The sequence below is a fragment of the Labrus bergylta genome, chromosome 24 (genome assembly GCF_963930695.1).
Source record: "Labrus bergylta chromosome 24, fLabBer1.1, whole genome shotgun sequence".
In the NCBI taxonomy this organism is placed as follows: Eukaryota; Metazoa; Chordata; class Actinopteri; order Labriformes; family Labridae; genus Labrus; species Labrus bergylta.
In genome coordinates, this window is record NC_089218.1 from 6,904,415 (window position 1) to 6,919,407 (window position 14,993).

At 39.7% G+C, this 14,993-nt stretch overlaps 3 protein-coding genes across 3 annotated transcripts; 2 read left to right on the top strand and 1 right to left on the bottom strand.

Annotated features, from left to right (window-relative positions):
* The first annotated feature begins 3,164 nt into the window (after positions 1 to 3,164).
* Positions 3,165 to 7,717, top strand: LOC109984114 (carboxypeptidase O-like). The gene is made up of 9 exons (XM_020634133.3): positions 3,165 to 3,320; positions 4,243 to 4,282; positions 4,375 to 4,476; positions 4,588 to 4,692; positions 4,785 to 4,901; positions 5,191 to 5,284; positions 5,688 to 5,890; positions 6,792 to 6,876; positions 7,142 to 7,717. Exons 1-9 carry the CDS (start codon positions 3,166 to 3,168, stop codon positions 7,405 to 7,407), a joined length of 1,167 nt encoding a protein of 388 aa, XP_020489789.2. The 5' UTR covers position 3,165; the 3' UTR covers positions 7,408 to 7,717.
* Positions 7,718 to 9,416: 1,699 nt separating this feature from the next.
* Positions 9,417 to 13,438, top strand: LOC109984131 (carboxypeptidase O). The gene is made up of 9 exons (XM_020634157.3): positions 9,417 to 9,574; positions 10,216 to 10,255; positions 10,348 to 10,449; positions 10,561 to 10,665; positions 10,758 to 10,874; positions 11,036 to 11,129; positions 11,550 to 11,752; positions 12,375 to 12,459; positions 12,674 to 13,438. Exons 1-9 carry the CDS (start codon positions 9,507 to 9,509, stop codon positions 12,937 to 12,939), a joined length of 1,080 nt encoding a protein of 359 aa, XP_020489813.1. The 5' UTR covers positions 9,417 to 9,506; the 3' UTR covers positions 12,940 to 13,438.
* nudt15 (nudix (nucleoside diphosphate linked moiety X)-type motif 15) lies at positions 13,349 to 14,978 on the bottom strand. Its single transcript, XM_020634158.3, has 3 exons — positions 14,471 to 14,978; positions 14,058 to 14,254; positions 13,349 to 13,966 (listed from the first exon to the last, which is right to left on the bottom strand). The coding sequence occupies exons 1-3, from the start codon at positions 14,617 to 14,619 to the stop codon at positions 13,839 to 13,841; spliced, it is 474 nt and encodes a 157-aa protein (XP_020489814.2). The 5' UTR covers positions 14,620 to 14,978; the 3' UTR covers positions 13,349 to 13,838.
* Positions 14,979 to 14,993: the final 15 nt, after the last annotated feature.

Below are 14,993 nucleotides of genomic sequence, written 5' to 3' on the forward strand. Positions count from 1 at the left end.
CCACTGTCCTATCTCTACATTAGAGGCCCAAAAATAAATCTTAAAAAAAAAAAAAAAAATGACGATGACCTCATCTCTCTGCCATGGTTACATACTGCAGCAAAAAGGCGATCGGGCCGTGCGCTGGGCATGGGAGGGACCTCGTTCTCCTTGTTTTAAGTGTGATAAATCAATCTTTGAAGCTACTATTTGAAGGTGGAAAAGTGACATATTGTTGCTTTAATGACAAACACAACCCCTCTCATGTCATTGTATCACCAGCTAAACGTCCACTAAAAGGAATGTGTACACCAAAAAACCTTTGAAGACCGTCCAGATGTTGACACAGCTTTTCCTCACATCGTGCACTCTACATGTTAGCTGCACCCCGTGAAACAAAGGCTCCAACGCTCAAATGAGCTGCAGGAGTAAACGTAAAAATGCAATGTTTGGCTGTTTGTGTGCATCTCAAAAAAAATATGAGAAAGTCTGCTTATATAACTGAAAAATATACTAAATTCTGTTGCAATCTTTAAGAAAAATCTTCATCTCAGTGGTCCATGTTACTTAAATCAAACTTGAATATGTTCTCTGTGGAGTTTTGGATATATTATGCTAAGCGTACACACACACAGGCAAGTTTTTAAGATGTTGTAAGCTTGTTTCTGAGTGCAACACAGCAGCCTGTCTTTCTCATCCAAAAGCATTAGTCCTTTCATCTATCACTGTGAAGAAATAGCCCGTGATGCTGTTTTACACACACACACACACACATCCCTGGTTTATGCACACAGGGCAGAAGCAGAGACAGGTCTTGTCTTTGTATCTTATGAGCATGCTAACAAGCAGACATGATGCACATGTCAGCAAAGGAGCAGGAACAAAGACTTGAGGTGCTCAGGCTTAGTTAGCATGCAAGAGTTTCAACTGTCAGGGTGTGACCGAGGAGAGAAATACACTTCTTCTTCTGCGCTAATTAATCTCAGGGGGCAAAGATGTTGAATTCAAAGCACTTTGCCAACATAAATGTGAACTCATGTACAAGTCCCATATTTAGAGTTAATAGCAAAATGCAACAACACCTGTGGACAGGACACTTTTTAAGGAAGTAAAAATAGAAAGCAGGCGTTGTCCCCTTCTGAACTTTGTGACATGATTTACTCCGATGAATGGCTATCCTTTTAATTTTCATAAAACGGTCATCTTCTGAAGAGCACTCCTGCATCTGCACAGTTCCATTTCTGGTTATACTGTGCTACAGGTTTCTTTTAAAGTAAGCATTGTACTGCCATCTGCTGGTCAGGTATTACATTAAAAAAATGTTTTAAATCATTGTCTGTATACACACAAGTAGATTCGCCTTGATGGAAGCATATCAAATCATACTTTTCAATGAGTCTCCTTCTCTGCATTATATTTTGATTGGTTGTTTTTTTTCGTACTATAATTTTGTTTACATGTATCGTGCATGGTGTCAAAATATTCATTAAAGTTTGACGAAATGCCTGAGGTAGATATGCATTCATTTTATTGCTCCTACATTACAGAATAAGTATTCAAGGTTGTAGTTTGAAGTCATATTTGCAGCGTTAAAAAAACTGCAAAAAAGGAGCGCGACCGCAACAAGACTAAAAAGAAAAAGCTTTTTAAAGGTACCTGTTTAGAAGTGAGACCACTCTTAAGAGGAATTATAATAAAGGCTGTGGTCTGTCTATGGACTCCATATACAGGGGGAACCCTACACATACACATAAATACACCACAACAAAAAAAAGCTTAAATAAAGCTCCACCTGGTGGCCAAAGACCAGACGGGCACCTCTAAATACAAGCACGAAGATGCCCTATAGACACTATATAAAGTACCATCGTCCAACATGAAATACATAATGTACAGAATGCTATATGGTATCATCCATCAGAAGTAACTAATTCCATTTTTTATTTAGAATATTGTAAATCAAAACTTCCATGAAATCTGACAGCAATTACAAACAACTAATGTTATCTAATGGAACATTGCAGCAATGATTTCTTCACACACATTTTGAACCTTCAACCGTTGATTAGAACTTTTGTTTGATCGGTCTTTCTTGGGTACAATCCCCCTTAGCACACACGAAGCATGCAATAACTATCAGGGTTACATGCATGACTTTGAAGAGCAGCTGCTCTGTGAGGCTTAATCACATTGGCTGTTGAAAAATTACACTGATAGAAAAGCATTAAAAAAAACCTGCAGTTCCATGATTGTCCACTTGAGGCAGGCTGCGACAGCGCTGAAAGTCCCATTAACACCTATGTTATAATAAGCTTTTTGAAAGCAGAAATAAAATGTTTACAGTCTGGTAAAAAAAAGCTTTTGTCTGAGTATAGCTTATGTCTTTACTGGTACACACTGTACAAGGGGTGAATTTATTTTAAACTCATCCATATTGTTCATATTAAGGCTAAAAGTTATGCGGCATAAGGCCTTCCTCAGCACAACCTCTTTCTCTGTTGCATTAGCATACTTCTTTTCAACATGGAAACTAGCTTCTTTGGTCCAAAGCTCACAAGTGCACAACCTGCATTTATGACCTAGCACATGTAGAACTTTGCTCACTGCCTAACCACATTGTTTACTTCCATGTCTGTAGCTAGCTTATCTAATCGTTGCTTGTCTATGCCTATGATTAAAAAAAAAACATGTTATTTTCAGCTCTGCATTATGCTAGCGAGGCTAAGGCTAGGCATAATGAACTAGGGTTTGGACAGATGGGACAGCTTTCCTAATTTCTCGGCTATGATAAGAGCTGAAGTCACAGCCATTCGCTTAAAAAGGCATGTGATAAAACCTTTGAGAACACAATGGGCTTGAGTGAAAATTCAACGTTGAAAATGGCAAAAGGTCACACCAGGATGGGAAGTGGAAAACAGCAGATAACAGCTGTCAAGATAAAAAAGCTTACACAGCATCTTGGGTAATCAAAGTCTATTTTCATGACTATATTTTCATCAATTTGTCATCCCACACGTGGCAGGGATTATCTGCAATTCATCATGTAAAATAATTAGCACTGACTGCTTATTTTTGTATTTTGACTGAGTAATCAAGGCTCTCCTCTCAGATAAAACATTAACCCACACATTGATAAGGTATGTGACAAGTCTGTGACTAAGGCAAAGGTGTTTCTTTATCTGATGGATGTCTTTAATAAAGGCTTGTAACATCCTGAAGTTACTGTCTGCTGCTAAGTCAGATGTAAAACAGGGACTATACTCTAACAAAGGGAAAATGCTTACCGTGCTGAGCTTTGTGGCATTGCTGTCAGTGGTTGGAGCAGCCACCACAGTGGAGAGGTGAGTTTGTAAAATGTCATACTGGTGGCTTTTTGTCAAATATTATTAACCATGAACAAACCGTTCATGACCTACAAAAGCAAACAAGACCATTAGCATGAAGATAAACTATTTCTACCTTGTGTGATGCCTGTAACTGCTGTATACAGACGACACCTTAGTTTACATTTTACCTGAAAAAGAACACAGCAAGTGTTTAGTCTGACTGTTAAATTGTAGCAGGATTAGATGTTTTCGTTCAATTTGTATGCATGTGTATGAATGTATAGGACTTGATCTGCAGCAATAAGTCACACAGCTTTGTCCACATGAGATGCCAAAATCGACGGACAACTCGTAAATATGTTAATTTCCTTTCCTTTTTTTCATAATAATATTGAGAAGATCTGATGATCTGAAGATCTCTCTCAATTTTGTATCTGAAAACTGAATATACCCATATAGCTAAAATTAGTAGCCTGTTAGCTTAACTTAGCATATTCAACAACAAAGAAATAAGCAAAAAAACAGCTAGCTTGGGTTGGTCACATGTTCGACCTTCTCTTTATAGCTAACCTATTTCTGGGCTGAAATGTTAGAAGTTTAATTTCACCTTCCGGGTTTCTTCCATTTAAGGTTAGCCACTTGAGGCTAATCTGGCGCTGCAAGCATAAAACACCCGATTCGTGCGTTTGAACTGTTGGCTGTTTGATTCTCAAACTTACTGTTTTTTTTCAACAATCTTGAAACTTTAGAATCTATCTCTCTCCAACATTTAAGAGATATAGAAAACGTGCTATAGGCTACATTAGAAATTAGATTGTAGTGATTGTAGAAGTGAGATGTTAGGGGTTAGGGTTGTACAATTTTTTGATGGAATTTTTTTCCAAAGAACTCAGGAACTGCTTCTCATGTGTCTTGTGTTTTTTTGGTTCTGATGCAGAGCAGAGCATGACTACTTCAAATACCATCCCATGCCAGAGGTGAGAAAGCCCGACCGCTGTTCTCAAAGGCGTTACTTTGACAAGACACAAACGCATAACTTCTGATTCTGACACGGACTAACTCTTTACAGATCTCTAACTGGATGGCTCAGATTGCAAACGATTATCCTGAGATTGTGACCATCATGGAATATGGACAAACCTATGAGAAGAAGACTATTAGCCTGCTGAAGGTTAATCTTTATGTTAGCAGTTACAAAAAGTATACTTGAGTATATTGTCATTTAGTGTGCTTTTATGTTGTATAGTGGCTTAAAAAGATTCAATTTCAACATGTCTACCAGATTGGCGTTGATACAGGAGAAAAGAAGAAAGCTATCTGGATGGACTGTGGTATTCACGCCAGGGAATGGATCGCCCCCGCCTTCTGTCAGTACTTTGTCAAACAGGTAAGAGACGGGCCATCTTTTCAAAAAAACACTTTGTCTGAATTTTAACTTCTTACATACTTACTGTGTTTTTTCTTTGCTTCTAAAATAAGATCCTGGATGCATCCAAGAAAGACCCAAAAATGGAGGAGATGATGAAGAACATGGACTTCTACGTCACCCCTGTTCTCAACATGGACGGCTACATCCACTCCTGGTTAAACGAATCAGTCAGTGCTTCATTAAAGTAGATATTTACCTAATTACTTTTCTAAGTTTCTGATTGGAAAAGACACAGGTGCATAGGAAACACAGTATTGTGAAGTAATGAAATCGAGGTTCAAATAAGCTACAGTATAATGAGTGAGTAGATTGATTTCTGATGCTCAACATGAACGCAATCCAGAAACATTTAAGAACAAACAGAAATGATAAGTGGCCATTTCATTAATAACTAAATTGGTAAAAGGATAAGAACCAGATGTACCAACCGCTGACTGAAAACGCTGGACTGTTTAGACTCGACTGTGGAGGAAGAACAGGTCGCCAGGACCTGACGGCTGTGGATGCTACGGCACCGATCTCAACCGCAACTTTGATGCCAACTGGGGAAGTGAGTGTTACTCTGATTCTCCATCTTAGTTTTTCTACCTTTAGCTTCTAATTTTAAGAAATTGCCACAAAACAAAAATGACATTTTTTCTCAAGATGTTTTTTGACACACTCTCATTGAAGAAGCAGAGCGGGATTTCCTGGCACAGATTCACCCCTGATAAAATATTTTTCTAATGAATGCCAGTTTTACCTGTATGCTAGCGAGCTCACCTGTTCACTGCTGTGTCTTTTCTTCACTGCTTCCCCCAAGTGTCCGAAAACTATTACTGCAGCTATAAACATAAACGTCCTGAAAATATTTTTTGTGAAATTTTATAAAAGCATTTTAAAGATCTTTACATATTAATTAGTAAAAGAGATGTCTTTAATTTACATTATGTTGTCATAATGTAAATTTACAGCAGTCGGAGTATCAAAGAACTGCTGCAACCAGACCTACTGCGGCAGCCAAGCTTTGTCTGAGCCTGAGGCCCAGGCCGTCACTTATTTTGTAGGAACCCGGAAGGAAGACTTCCTGTGTTTCCTCACCATCCACTCCTACGGCCAGCTGCTGCTGATTCCTTATGGACACCCAAACTTCACCTCCGGCAACTATGATGAGCTGGTATTAACTTCTACTGAAAAAGTGATGCATGGTGTTATATCCACACAAAGTGTTATATTAAAGAGGACATATTATCCTCCTTCTCCACCTTTTCAAACAGTCCCCTGTGGTCTAAATGAAACATCTGTGCTGTGCTTTGGTCAATATATAACATGAATCAAGCACCAGTGGAGGGTTGTATAAACCAGCTCTCTCAGAACACTCCGTTTTGGTGTGTGTGTCTCTTTAAACGCAATGAGCCCCCGAGTTTTCCCCGTAGACATCACTTCTCTGTAGTGAGAATAAAAATGGCGGACCTGCGCAAAAGTTAAGTTCGAGGCTGGAGGTGGAGTCCATGGGTGGAGATATCAGCGGAGGGGATGTGTTTTTACCAGAATCCCACTGTGATGTCACAAACTGAGAACATTTGAAATGAAGCATTTTTCTCTGTGTTGTAAGACTTATGCAGACCACACACAAAGGACTGGATGGGTTTATTTCACATTTTGTGGGTCAGTAGACTCTCAGGTTACCCAAACATATGTTCAAAAACACTATAAAAGTGATTTTTTTATAATATGTCCCCTTTAATGTGTGTAATATAATCATCAGTTTTACTAAATAGAACATAAATATATGTCTTTGTGCAGTCTAGATCACTTTACATCTGACTGATGTTTGGGTTGTAATGTAATGGTGTTCCAATATCAGTATCTATATGGGCCTCTGGAGCCTAAAATGTAATATTGGTGATTTAAACTATTGATATGTCACCATATGGGTGTTTTTCCACCAATAGTATGCATAGCATCCAATACTCAAGTCTAGGTATTGGAATTGGAATCAATAAAGGGAGGGAATTTTTTTTTTTGAAATGTCTGTAATTGTATTACTGTACTTAAGCTACCTTCTTGATCTTCAGATGGAGGTGGGTTTGGCTGCAGCGGACGCCATTAGGAAGGTCCATGGGATGAACTATACTGTTGGAACCTCACCAGAAGTATTGTGTAAGTACTCACAGCAATACATCTGGTCAAGGAGTCATTAGCTTTAATGCTGGAAGCACAACTCTGGAGATGACCACCAATTTTGGTCTATGCTAAAAGTGTTGGCACCAAAATTTTTAGGGACTTTTGTGGATTTTGATAATCGCTTGGCTTTTTAATGGACTGTAGTTTGATTTCATTCTGTAGATGTACTGAATAGGCTCTTCATAAGTATGTAGTAAAGGTTACATCAGATACAGTAACATCGCTTTCTTTCTTCCAACAGACGCAAACTCTGGTTCATCCAGAGACTGGGCTCGGATGCAGGGGATCCCCTACACCTTCACCTTTGAGCTGAGAGATAAGGGGACATACGGTTTCAAACTTCCTCAAGATCAGATCAAGCCAACCTGCGAGGAGGCCTACGAGGGAGCCCTGCACATCATCACCTACGCCCACGACAAGACCTTTAACAGTGCTGTGGCAACTGCTGCTGCAACCCTGTGGGCCTTACTGTTAGCTGCTAGTGTCACCAGCACCAACCTCATGTGAGGAGAAAATTACATAAGGGAAGCTGACAAAATCCAAACCAGTTTCAGTCATCTTGAATAGATGGCACTGGTATTTAGTCCAAAGGATTTAAGTAGGTTTCAGAAAAAGTTCCAGTTTTTAAGATATTGGGTTTGTAAGATGTTCATGTTTAAGGAGGATTTTTTGTGTTGATAAATGATGGTGAATATTATTGTATTAATGATGAAAAGGTATTCAGATTTTGTTCAAATTATTGTCAAACTGTTGTACTGTAAGGAGTATTTGGTTGATCAGAAACATTTAAAAACTGTAAATAAATGTAATTTAGTAACTGCTGCATTGGTCCTTTTTCAAAGCAAAGACATAAGAATATTTTTTTAGAGCCAAAGAGAAATAATTTCTTGCCTAAAAAAGAAGATTAAACCTTAAAATTTGAATTTTTCCACGAAAATATTTGTTTGCCTTAATATGACAAGCACAAACTTTTCGCTGCATTTTAGTCGATGCATCGTTTTCTTTATAAATTTAAATAAATGCAACCCCTATTTGTCGTGAAATCCTTAAGAAGAAATCTTTTTTTTTTAAATCCATCCATAGTTCAGTTATAGGTTTAGTTTTGAAGAGTTGGTTTGTTTAGAAATATGCTCTTCTGTGTAGCTGTACAATGTGCTAGCATGCTAAAACTGGCAAGGGAATTAGCATAGACTGTAAATAAACATGGACAACAATGAGTGACATCACAAATTGATCGCTAAAAGGTGCTTTGGAGCCAGTGGAAGGCAGTCGCCATTCCCGAAAATGCTTCTCAACCTAACTTCAATTCAACATGAAGGCTAATAGCTGGCTAATAGCTAACTTGCTTTATTATGACCAATCATTATCCTTCATTATATTAAAACTGATAAGTAATTTAAAAAAAAAATCACCCCCATGCAGTGTGTGCCAATAAAGACATGAGCAATTCAGACCAATTCTGTTTTTGTACCCGTCTGTAAACATGTTCAATTCTGCTGTAAAAACTTGCATTTTTGAATGGGTGTGTATGTGACTTCCGGGGCTTCTGCAGCAGCCTCAAAGTGGACACTCAAGGAACTGCAGCTTTTTTAACTTTTGCATTGGCTTCAATTATCAACCGAAGTTGCCGCTTCAATGTGACTAACATTTCATATTTAAGTTAACAGAAACTAGGGATGTGTTTGGTCAACTGGACGTTTAACCGTTATAAACCTAGCTAGTCGGCACCAAAATTATTATTATCAGTTAAATTCATTACTAATAGTTTATACAAGTTGGGCCTCAATGCTGGTCAAATATTATGTACAAGCAGTATCGCAGAAACCCGACACTAGCCAGGGCTGCAGGCTGGCTGAAACTCTTGTTATTGGGCTTTTTCTCCTCACTCTACTACCCGGATGTAAACAAGCACAGTGAATGGATAGCATCACTTTGGCAGTATTTTGAGCTCATAAATGAAAATAAAGTTGTACATCGTAAGCTGTGTCAGCCTATATCATCCGGAGTGATACGTAACAACGTTCAGCACAGGCATGTGGACCTGCGAGGAAGGGGGAAGGCTGGCTATGCTAACGTTAGCCATACTCAGAAAACCAATCTTTGTTTCATTGTTTGTTTTGTTTTGTTTGACTTTGTTTCCCCAGAGAAACTGCAATCCCCCGTTTAGCCTTGTTAAACTTTCTGAGAGTTTTCTTCACGCTGACTAGTCAATCAGTCTGAATTTAAATTTGAGTTTAATTTGAGTTTGAAATTAGTTACCTAGGAACATCCCAAGCAGGGACCCTTTGCAAAGCTCCCAAAAAGAATCGAGTGTAAGTCTAGACTTTGAGTCTCAAGTCTATCTTCATGGCAAAACACGTGAAAGGGATTATCTCCAATAATGATATCGAATAATAAAACGCTGGCTGTTAATATTCTATTTTAAAGTACAGAGTAATCATTATCTACTAAACATTAAACATTAACCAACTCAATGATAAGGTGCATGCTGGCAGTGGTCTGTGACTCTGACAAAGGTGTGTCTTCGTCTGATGGATGTCTTTAATAAAGGCTTGTAACATCCTGAAGTCAGCTGCAAATAAGGACAATGCTTTTAAGAAGTGACAATGCTCGACTCTGCAGGACTGAGCTTTGTAACATTGCTGTCAGTGGTCGGAGCAGCCACAGTAGAGAGGTAAGTGCTGTTCTTAAAAATGTCATACTGCAGGCTAGAAAAACTATTCTATGGGAGGCTAACCTAACACGATTGGAATTAATTAAACCTAAGAATTATGTTTGAAGTGCATTAAAGGGCAAAATAATACACTAACAAATTCTTAACTGTAATGAGCTTTCTTTTAATCAACATCCTTGTACCACAAGCTGACAGGTAGACTGATACCTAGAGTTCCTGTAAGGACTTTTTAGCTTGTTCTGAAACAAAGTTAAACTATAGAACGCAAGCAGCACCGAATGGGCCCTTGCACCTTGTGTTACTTAAACAGTCAAGGTGATAGTGCAGAAGGGGTAAATAAATGTTCTACATTCAGCTGTGTGCACAAAAACTTCCAGCCACCCCTGCACAAGACGGCACCCAAAGTTGGGCCACCCTAAGTTCAAAAAGTCTGGAGACACCCCTGGCTATAGGCTACATTTTCAAATGTCTTCCCTGTGATCTTAGCGAGACTGCGGCTCTCAATTTAGTCGCTGACATGGTTTCTCTCAAGAGAGCTAATGATTACTACTTTTTGAGTAAGAGGAATGGTTTTCTTGCAAACTTCAATGTCTGGACACAAACACATATCTTTTCTTGTGTTTTTGTTGGTTTTGTGACAGAGTGGAGTATGACTACTTCAGATACCATCCCATGGGAGAGGTCAGAAAGCCCTAATCATTGTTCCAAAAGTACTCTTCTTTGACAACTAAACAAATACAGTTTCTGATGTGTAACAATGCAACTCTTGACAGATCTCTAGCTGGATGGCTCAGATTGAGGATGAATATCCTGAGATTGTGACCGTCACGGAATATGGACAAACCTATGAGAAGAGGACTATTAGCCTGCTGAAGGTTTTTATGTTTTATGTTAGTTACCAAAAGTATACTTGAGTATATTCTTATTTAGTGTGCTTTTATGTTGTATAGTAGCTTAAAAAGATTACATTTCAACATGTCTACCAGATTGGCGTTGATACAGGAGAAAAGAAGAAAGCTATCTGGATGGACTGTGGTATTCACGCCAGGGAATGGATCGCCCCCGCCTTCTGTCAGTACTTTGTCAAACAGGTAAGAGACGGGCCATTTTTTCAAAAAAACACTTTGTCTGAATTTTAACTTCTTACATACTTACTGTGTTTTTTCTTTGCTTCTAAAATAAGATCCTGGATGCATCCAAGAAAGACCCAAAAATGGAGGAGATGATGAAGAACATGGACTTCTACGTCACCCCTGTTCTCAACATGGACGGCTACATCCACTCCTGGTTCAACGAATCAGTCAGTGCTTCATTAAAGTAGATGTTTACCAAATTACTTTTCCAGGTTTCTGATTGGTGTAGCAGGAAAAAGACCCTTAGCCATTTTATGTAACACTAAATTCATATCATGATTTTTAAAAAGCATCCATATTCATCAACTGACTTTAATGACCTGTTTAGACTCGACTGTGGAGGAAGAACAGGTCGCCAGGACCCGACGGCTGTGGATGTTACGGCACCGATCTCAACCGCAACTTTGATGCCAACTGGGGAAGTGAGTCTTACTTTTATTATGATACAGTTTGGACTGCCAGTTTTGACTTTGTCATTGTAACTGTACAGATATGGAAAGTTATGAACAAAAGCTATAGTCCCCTAAGCATGTGACCAGAGTTCGACTTCAACCCAACCCCCTTAAATGCATGCTTATATTTTTCTGCTCGTTGCAACTGTATGCTGACATGTCGTTCTTACAGCTCGTTTCTGCTGCCCCCCAGTGGCCACAAATCTCTTAATGCACCTTTAAGCATTACCGTTCCTGGAAATTCACAATGAGGATTTCTTTAAAAGTTGTGTTAGAGCAAAGGTGAAGCTGTGAGTTAAAAAAAAATGTGTGGAAAAAGAGTGTCTCTTATTCGTTTATTTCAGGTTATGATAATTCAGATTTTTTTTTTTGCCATATGTTTATTCACAGCTGTGGGAGTATCACACGACTGCTGTGACATTTTCTATTGCGGCACCAAAAAACTTTCCGAGCCCGAGGCCCAGGCCGTCACTTATTTTGTAGGAACCCGGAAGGAAGACTTCCTGGTTTTCCTCAACATCCACTCCTACGGCCAGCTGCTGCTGTTTCCTTATGGACACCCAAACTTCACCGCCGACAACGACAAAGAGCTGGTATCTACTTCTACTAAACACAGTGATGCATACGTACACATTTCTTATATGACCATTATGCCTTTTTAAATATAACTGAAAAAATATGGATTTCTGCCGTCTAGATCACTCCACATCTTACTGATTGTATGTCATGTTATTTCAGCACCAATACCAGTATCTGTATTAGCCCCATACCTGTCTCTATCTCACACTGCCTAAAATGCAGTATGGGTATCTGTTACTATTATTCCCAAGAAACAAAATGGTTTTAGGTCAATTATTTTGAAAAAGTCAGCAAAATGTCACCAATGGGTGTTATTCAACCGATATTATGGCTGTCAGCCAATACTCAACTCTAAGTACCGGAAATGGAATCAATATCGGGAAGAAAAAATGGTATTAGAACCTCCCTAATTGACTTAACTTTGCTCCTATTGCCTGGCCAATCAGACGTTCAGCCCTGCAGGAGCTTGAGGCCCTGCCCAAAAAGTCCCTCGACCGTCAGAAAGTACATAACCGCTAGTAGGGTCTAGATTATCTACCAGGAACTACACTTTAACCAAAATGACCATAGTTCTTGGGGATAGTTCCTGCGGTCGAAATGGGGCTTCTGACTCAAACCTATTGCCTTGACTCTCAGATGGATGTGGGTGTGGCTGCAGCAGACGTCATTAAGAAAGTCCACGGGATGAACTACACTGTTGGAGCCTCAGCAGATGTTTTGTGTAAGTCCTTCACAGCACATCTTTATTTACACACACACGTGTACTGTAGTAGCTTCAGCTGTGCTGGCAGCACAACTCTAGGGATGAGCACCCAATTTTTGTACACAATATCTCAAACGTTTGATCCTTTGGAACGAGAGTTTTGAAGACTTTTATGGTCTTTCATGGACACTGGTTACCTCTCTGAAGTATCGATGCTTTTGTCTTTCTACAGATCCAATGTCTGGTTCTTCTATAGACTGGGCTCGGATGCAGGGGATCCCCTACGCCTTCATCTTTGAGCTCAGAGATAACGGGACGTACAGCTTCGAACTTCCTCAAGATCAGATCAAGCCAACCTGCGAGGAGGCCTACGAGGGAGCCCTGCACATCATCACCTACGCCCATGACAAGACCTTTAACAGTGCTGTGGCAACCGCTGCTGCAACCTTGTGGACCTTACTGTTAGCTGCTGGTGTCACCAGCACCAACCTCATGTGAGGAGAAACTAAATATATAGCACATGGGAAGAAGCTGGTCAAATGTCTTTCACCCGAGATGATTTGCATTTTAATAGCTGGCAGGGAAGCTTTTTGGGGCCGGATGTGGCCCGCGGGCCGCCAGTTGACAATTCATGTCATGACATCCTAAAGCAGAAAGTTTTCATCAACGGCATTTGAAGCCATTCATAGTTTTAGTTTGAAAAAATACTAGTACTAACAAAAGCTGTCAAAGTGTTTCAATACGGGGCGCAGGTAGCCTAGTGGTTAGTGTGCACACCCCATGTACTGAGGCTATAGTCCTAAAAGCAAGTGGCCCCAGTACGTATCCACCTCCTTCCCTGCATCGTCATTCCCCACTCTCTGTCCCTGATTTCCAACTCTATCCCAAAATGAAAATTAAAAAACAGTACTTTGATACTTTTTTTATACCACATATTTTAAAACGATACAATCTGTTATCTTTGAATGATCCATTGTATAAAAGGGTACCAAAACAATACAGCTCTTCAGTAATTTTTGAACACACATGTTGGATTATATCTCTTAGAAACAGACAGAGCAGACTGCCTTAAATGCACAACTACTACTGTATTGAAACGTTGCAACGTTGTACTTGCTCATTTTAGACAGTGAGCAGGAGTTTGCTTGCAACTTTTGGCAACTAAAAACGAGAAACTAAGCAATATGTGGTGCCTAGGTATTCTGTTTTTGTTGCTGTAGTATTGGAAAAGTTACCAATAGCATTTTATTTTATAATAGTAGGAAGTGTAAAATTCTGGTATGGCGCCAACACTAAAACATATCATTACAAAAAAGAAAGGGGGAAAAATGTAAACAATTCACTGATGTGAAACAAGAGGTGTGATTGATAAAAGATTCCCAATGTCATTTGCAGTTTCAGTGTTGAGTTTCAGTGTTTGTTACTTTGTCACTGAACGGCCGGAAGCCTCGAACTCTCAGCCCGGCGAGCGGCGAAAAGAGCTGCTCCTCAGGAGGAAACTGGTCCCACCGCGTCCATGTCCAACCTGGGAGGCAGAGGAGAACCACACATTTTGTTATTGTTCACGTCTGAGGTTTTTGTGACATATTATTTTTGTTTTGTTTGACTTTGCATACCCTCGTTCTTCTCTGGCTCCAGGTTCTCGGGCTCTCCTGACTGCTCCCTGTCCAGCTCTCCTTGCATGATTATGGTGACGTAGTGGTACTGCTCCTCCAGTCTGATGGAGTTCACCACTGATGCAAAACGCACATTCACCAAGCGCACACCTGCTTCCTCCAGCACCTCTCTGTGAGCACACTCCTCCCACGTCTCTCTTATAGTGACACAAAAATGAGTGTTACATGCACATGGCAATTTTCCCCCTGCTTAACAGCCCAATAAAAATGTTGAGTACATAAAAAAAAAACATGTGTAGACTACTGCAACTCCTAAATTCGCTGGAGCTTTTACTTTGAAAATACATGTTTTTATGAATGAGTTATGAATCGGGTATGTTAACTACCTGGCTGGTTACATACGGGTTACATACCCAAACTCCAAGTGGCCACCGGGGAGCTGGTACGTCCCTCTGCCCATGGCGCTTTTCCGTTTTCCCAGGAGAACACAGCCCGGGTGGGCTAAGTCTGTAACCAGCACCCCTACCCCAACACCTGGACGTTTCACAACTTTATTGGACATATTAGTAAACAACTCCTAAATGTAACACAGTCAGCAAAACAGACCACAGACGCGGCGGACTTAGCATTTCCGCCGGGAGGTACAAGAGGATGCCCTCCTTTGTACTTCCGCCTTCGCTTTCTTAAAAAGAAAAAATAATAATATATATATATATATAGCAGGCCTTGACTTACTCTTACTTCTGAACATGAGTTTCTTGAATGGTCGTTACCAATTGAAAAGGAAAACATATATACAATTAGAAATAAAATATCACGTAAGAATTTGATAAACCACATTAAACTGTTTAAATTAATTCGGTAGGCTGTCAGTGTACACTCTTGTCAACTAAAACTCTTTTATAAACTATGCGTCAATGGCAGAAACTCTTTTGA

What these genes read in the sequence shown, in the direction of transcription:
- LOC109984114 (XM_020634133.3), top strand. Translation starts at nt 3,166, where the DNA reads ATGTCTTTAATAAAGGCTTGTAACATCCTGAAGTTACTGTCTGCTGCT. An exon ending in GCAGCCACCACAGTGGAGAG is followed by an intron (nt 3,321 to 4,242) that starts GTGAGTTTGTAA and finishes GTTCTGATGCAG; the next exon opens with AGCAGAGCATGACTACTTCA. An exon ending in ACTCCTGGTTAAACGAATCA is followed by an intron (nt 4,902 to 5,190) that starts GTCAGTGCTTCA and finishes TGGACTGTTTAG; the next exon opens with ACTCGACTGTGGAGGAAGAA.
- LOC109984131 (XM_020634157.3), top strand. Translation starts at nt 9,507, where the DNA reads ATGCTCGACTCTGCAGGACTGAGCTTTGTAACATTGCTGTCAGTGGTC. An exon ending in GTCAGTACTTTGTCAAACAG is followed by an intron (nt 10,666 to 10,757) that starts GTAAGAGACGGG and finishes TTCTAAAATAAG; the next exon opens with ATCCTGGATGCATCCAAGAA. An exon ending in AGCCTCAGCAGATGTTTTGT is followed by an intron (nt 12,460 to 12,673) that starts GTAAGTCCTTCA and finishes GTCTTTCTACAG; the next exon opens with ATCCAATGTCTGGTTCTTCT.
- nudt15 (XM_020634158.3), bottom strand. Translation starts at nt 14,619, where the DNA reads ATGTCCAATAAAGTTGTGAAACGTCCAGGTGTTGGGGTAGGGGTGCTG. An exon ending in GGTGGCCACTTGGAGTTTGG is followed by an intron (nt 14,255 to 14,470) that starts GTATGTAACCCG and finishes TGTCACTATAAG; the next exon opens with AGAGACGTGGGAGGAGTGTG. An exon ending in GGAGCCAGAGAAGAACGAGG is followed by an intron (nt 13,967 to 14,057) that starts GTATGCAAAGTC and finishes TCTGCCTCCCAG; the next exon opens with GTTGGACATGGACGCGGTGG.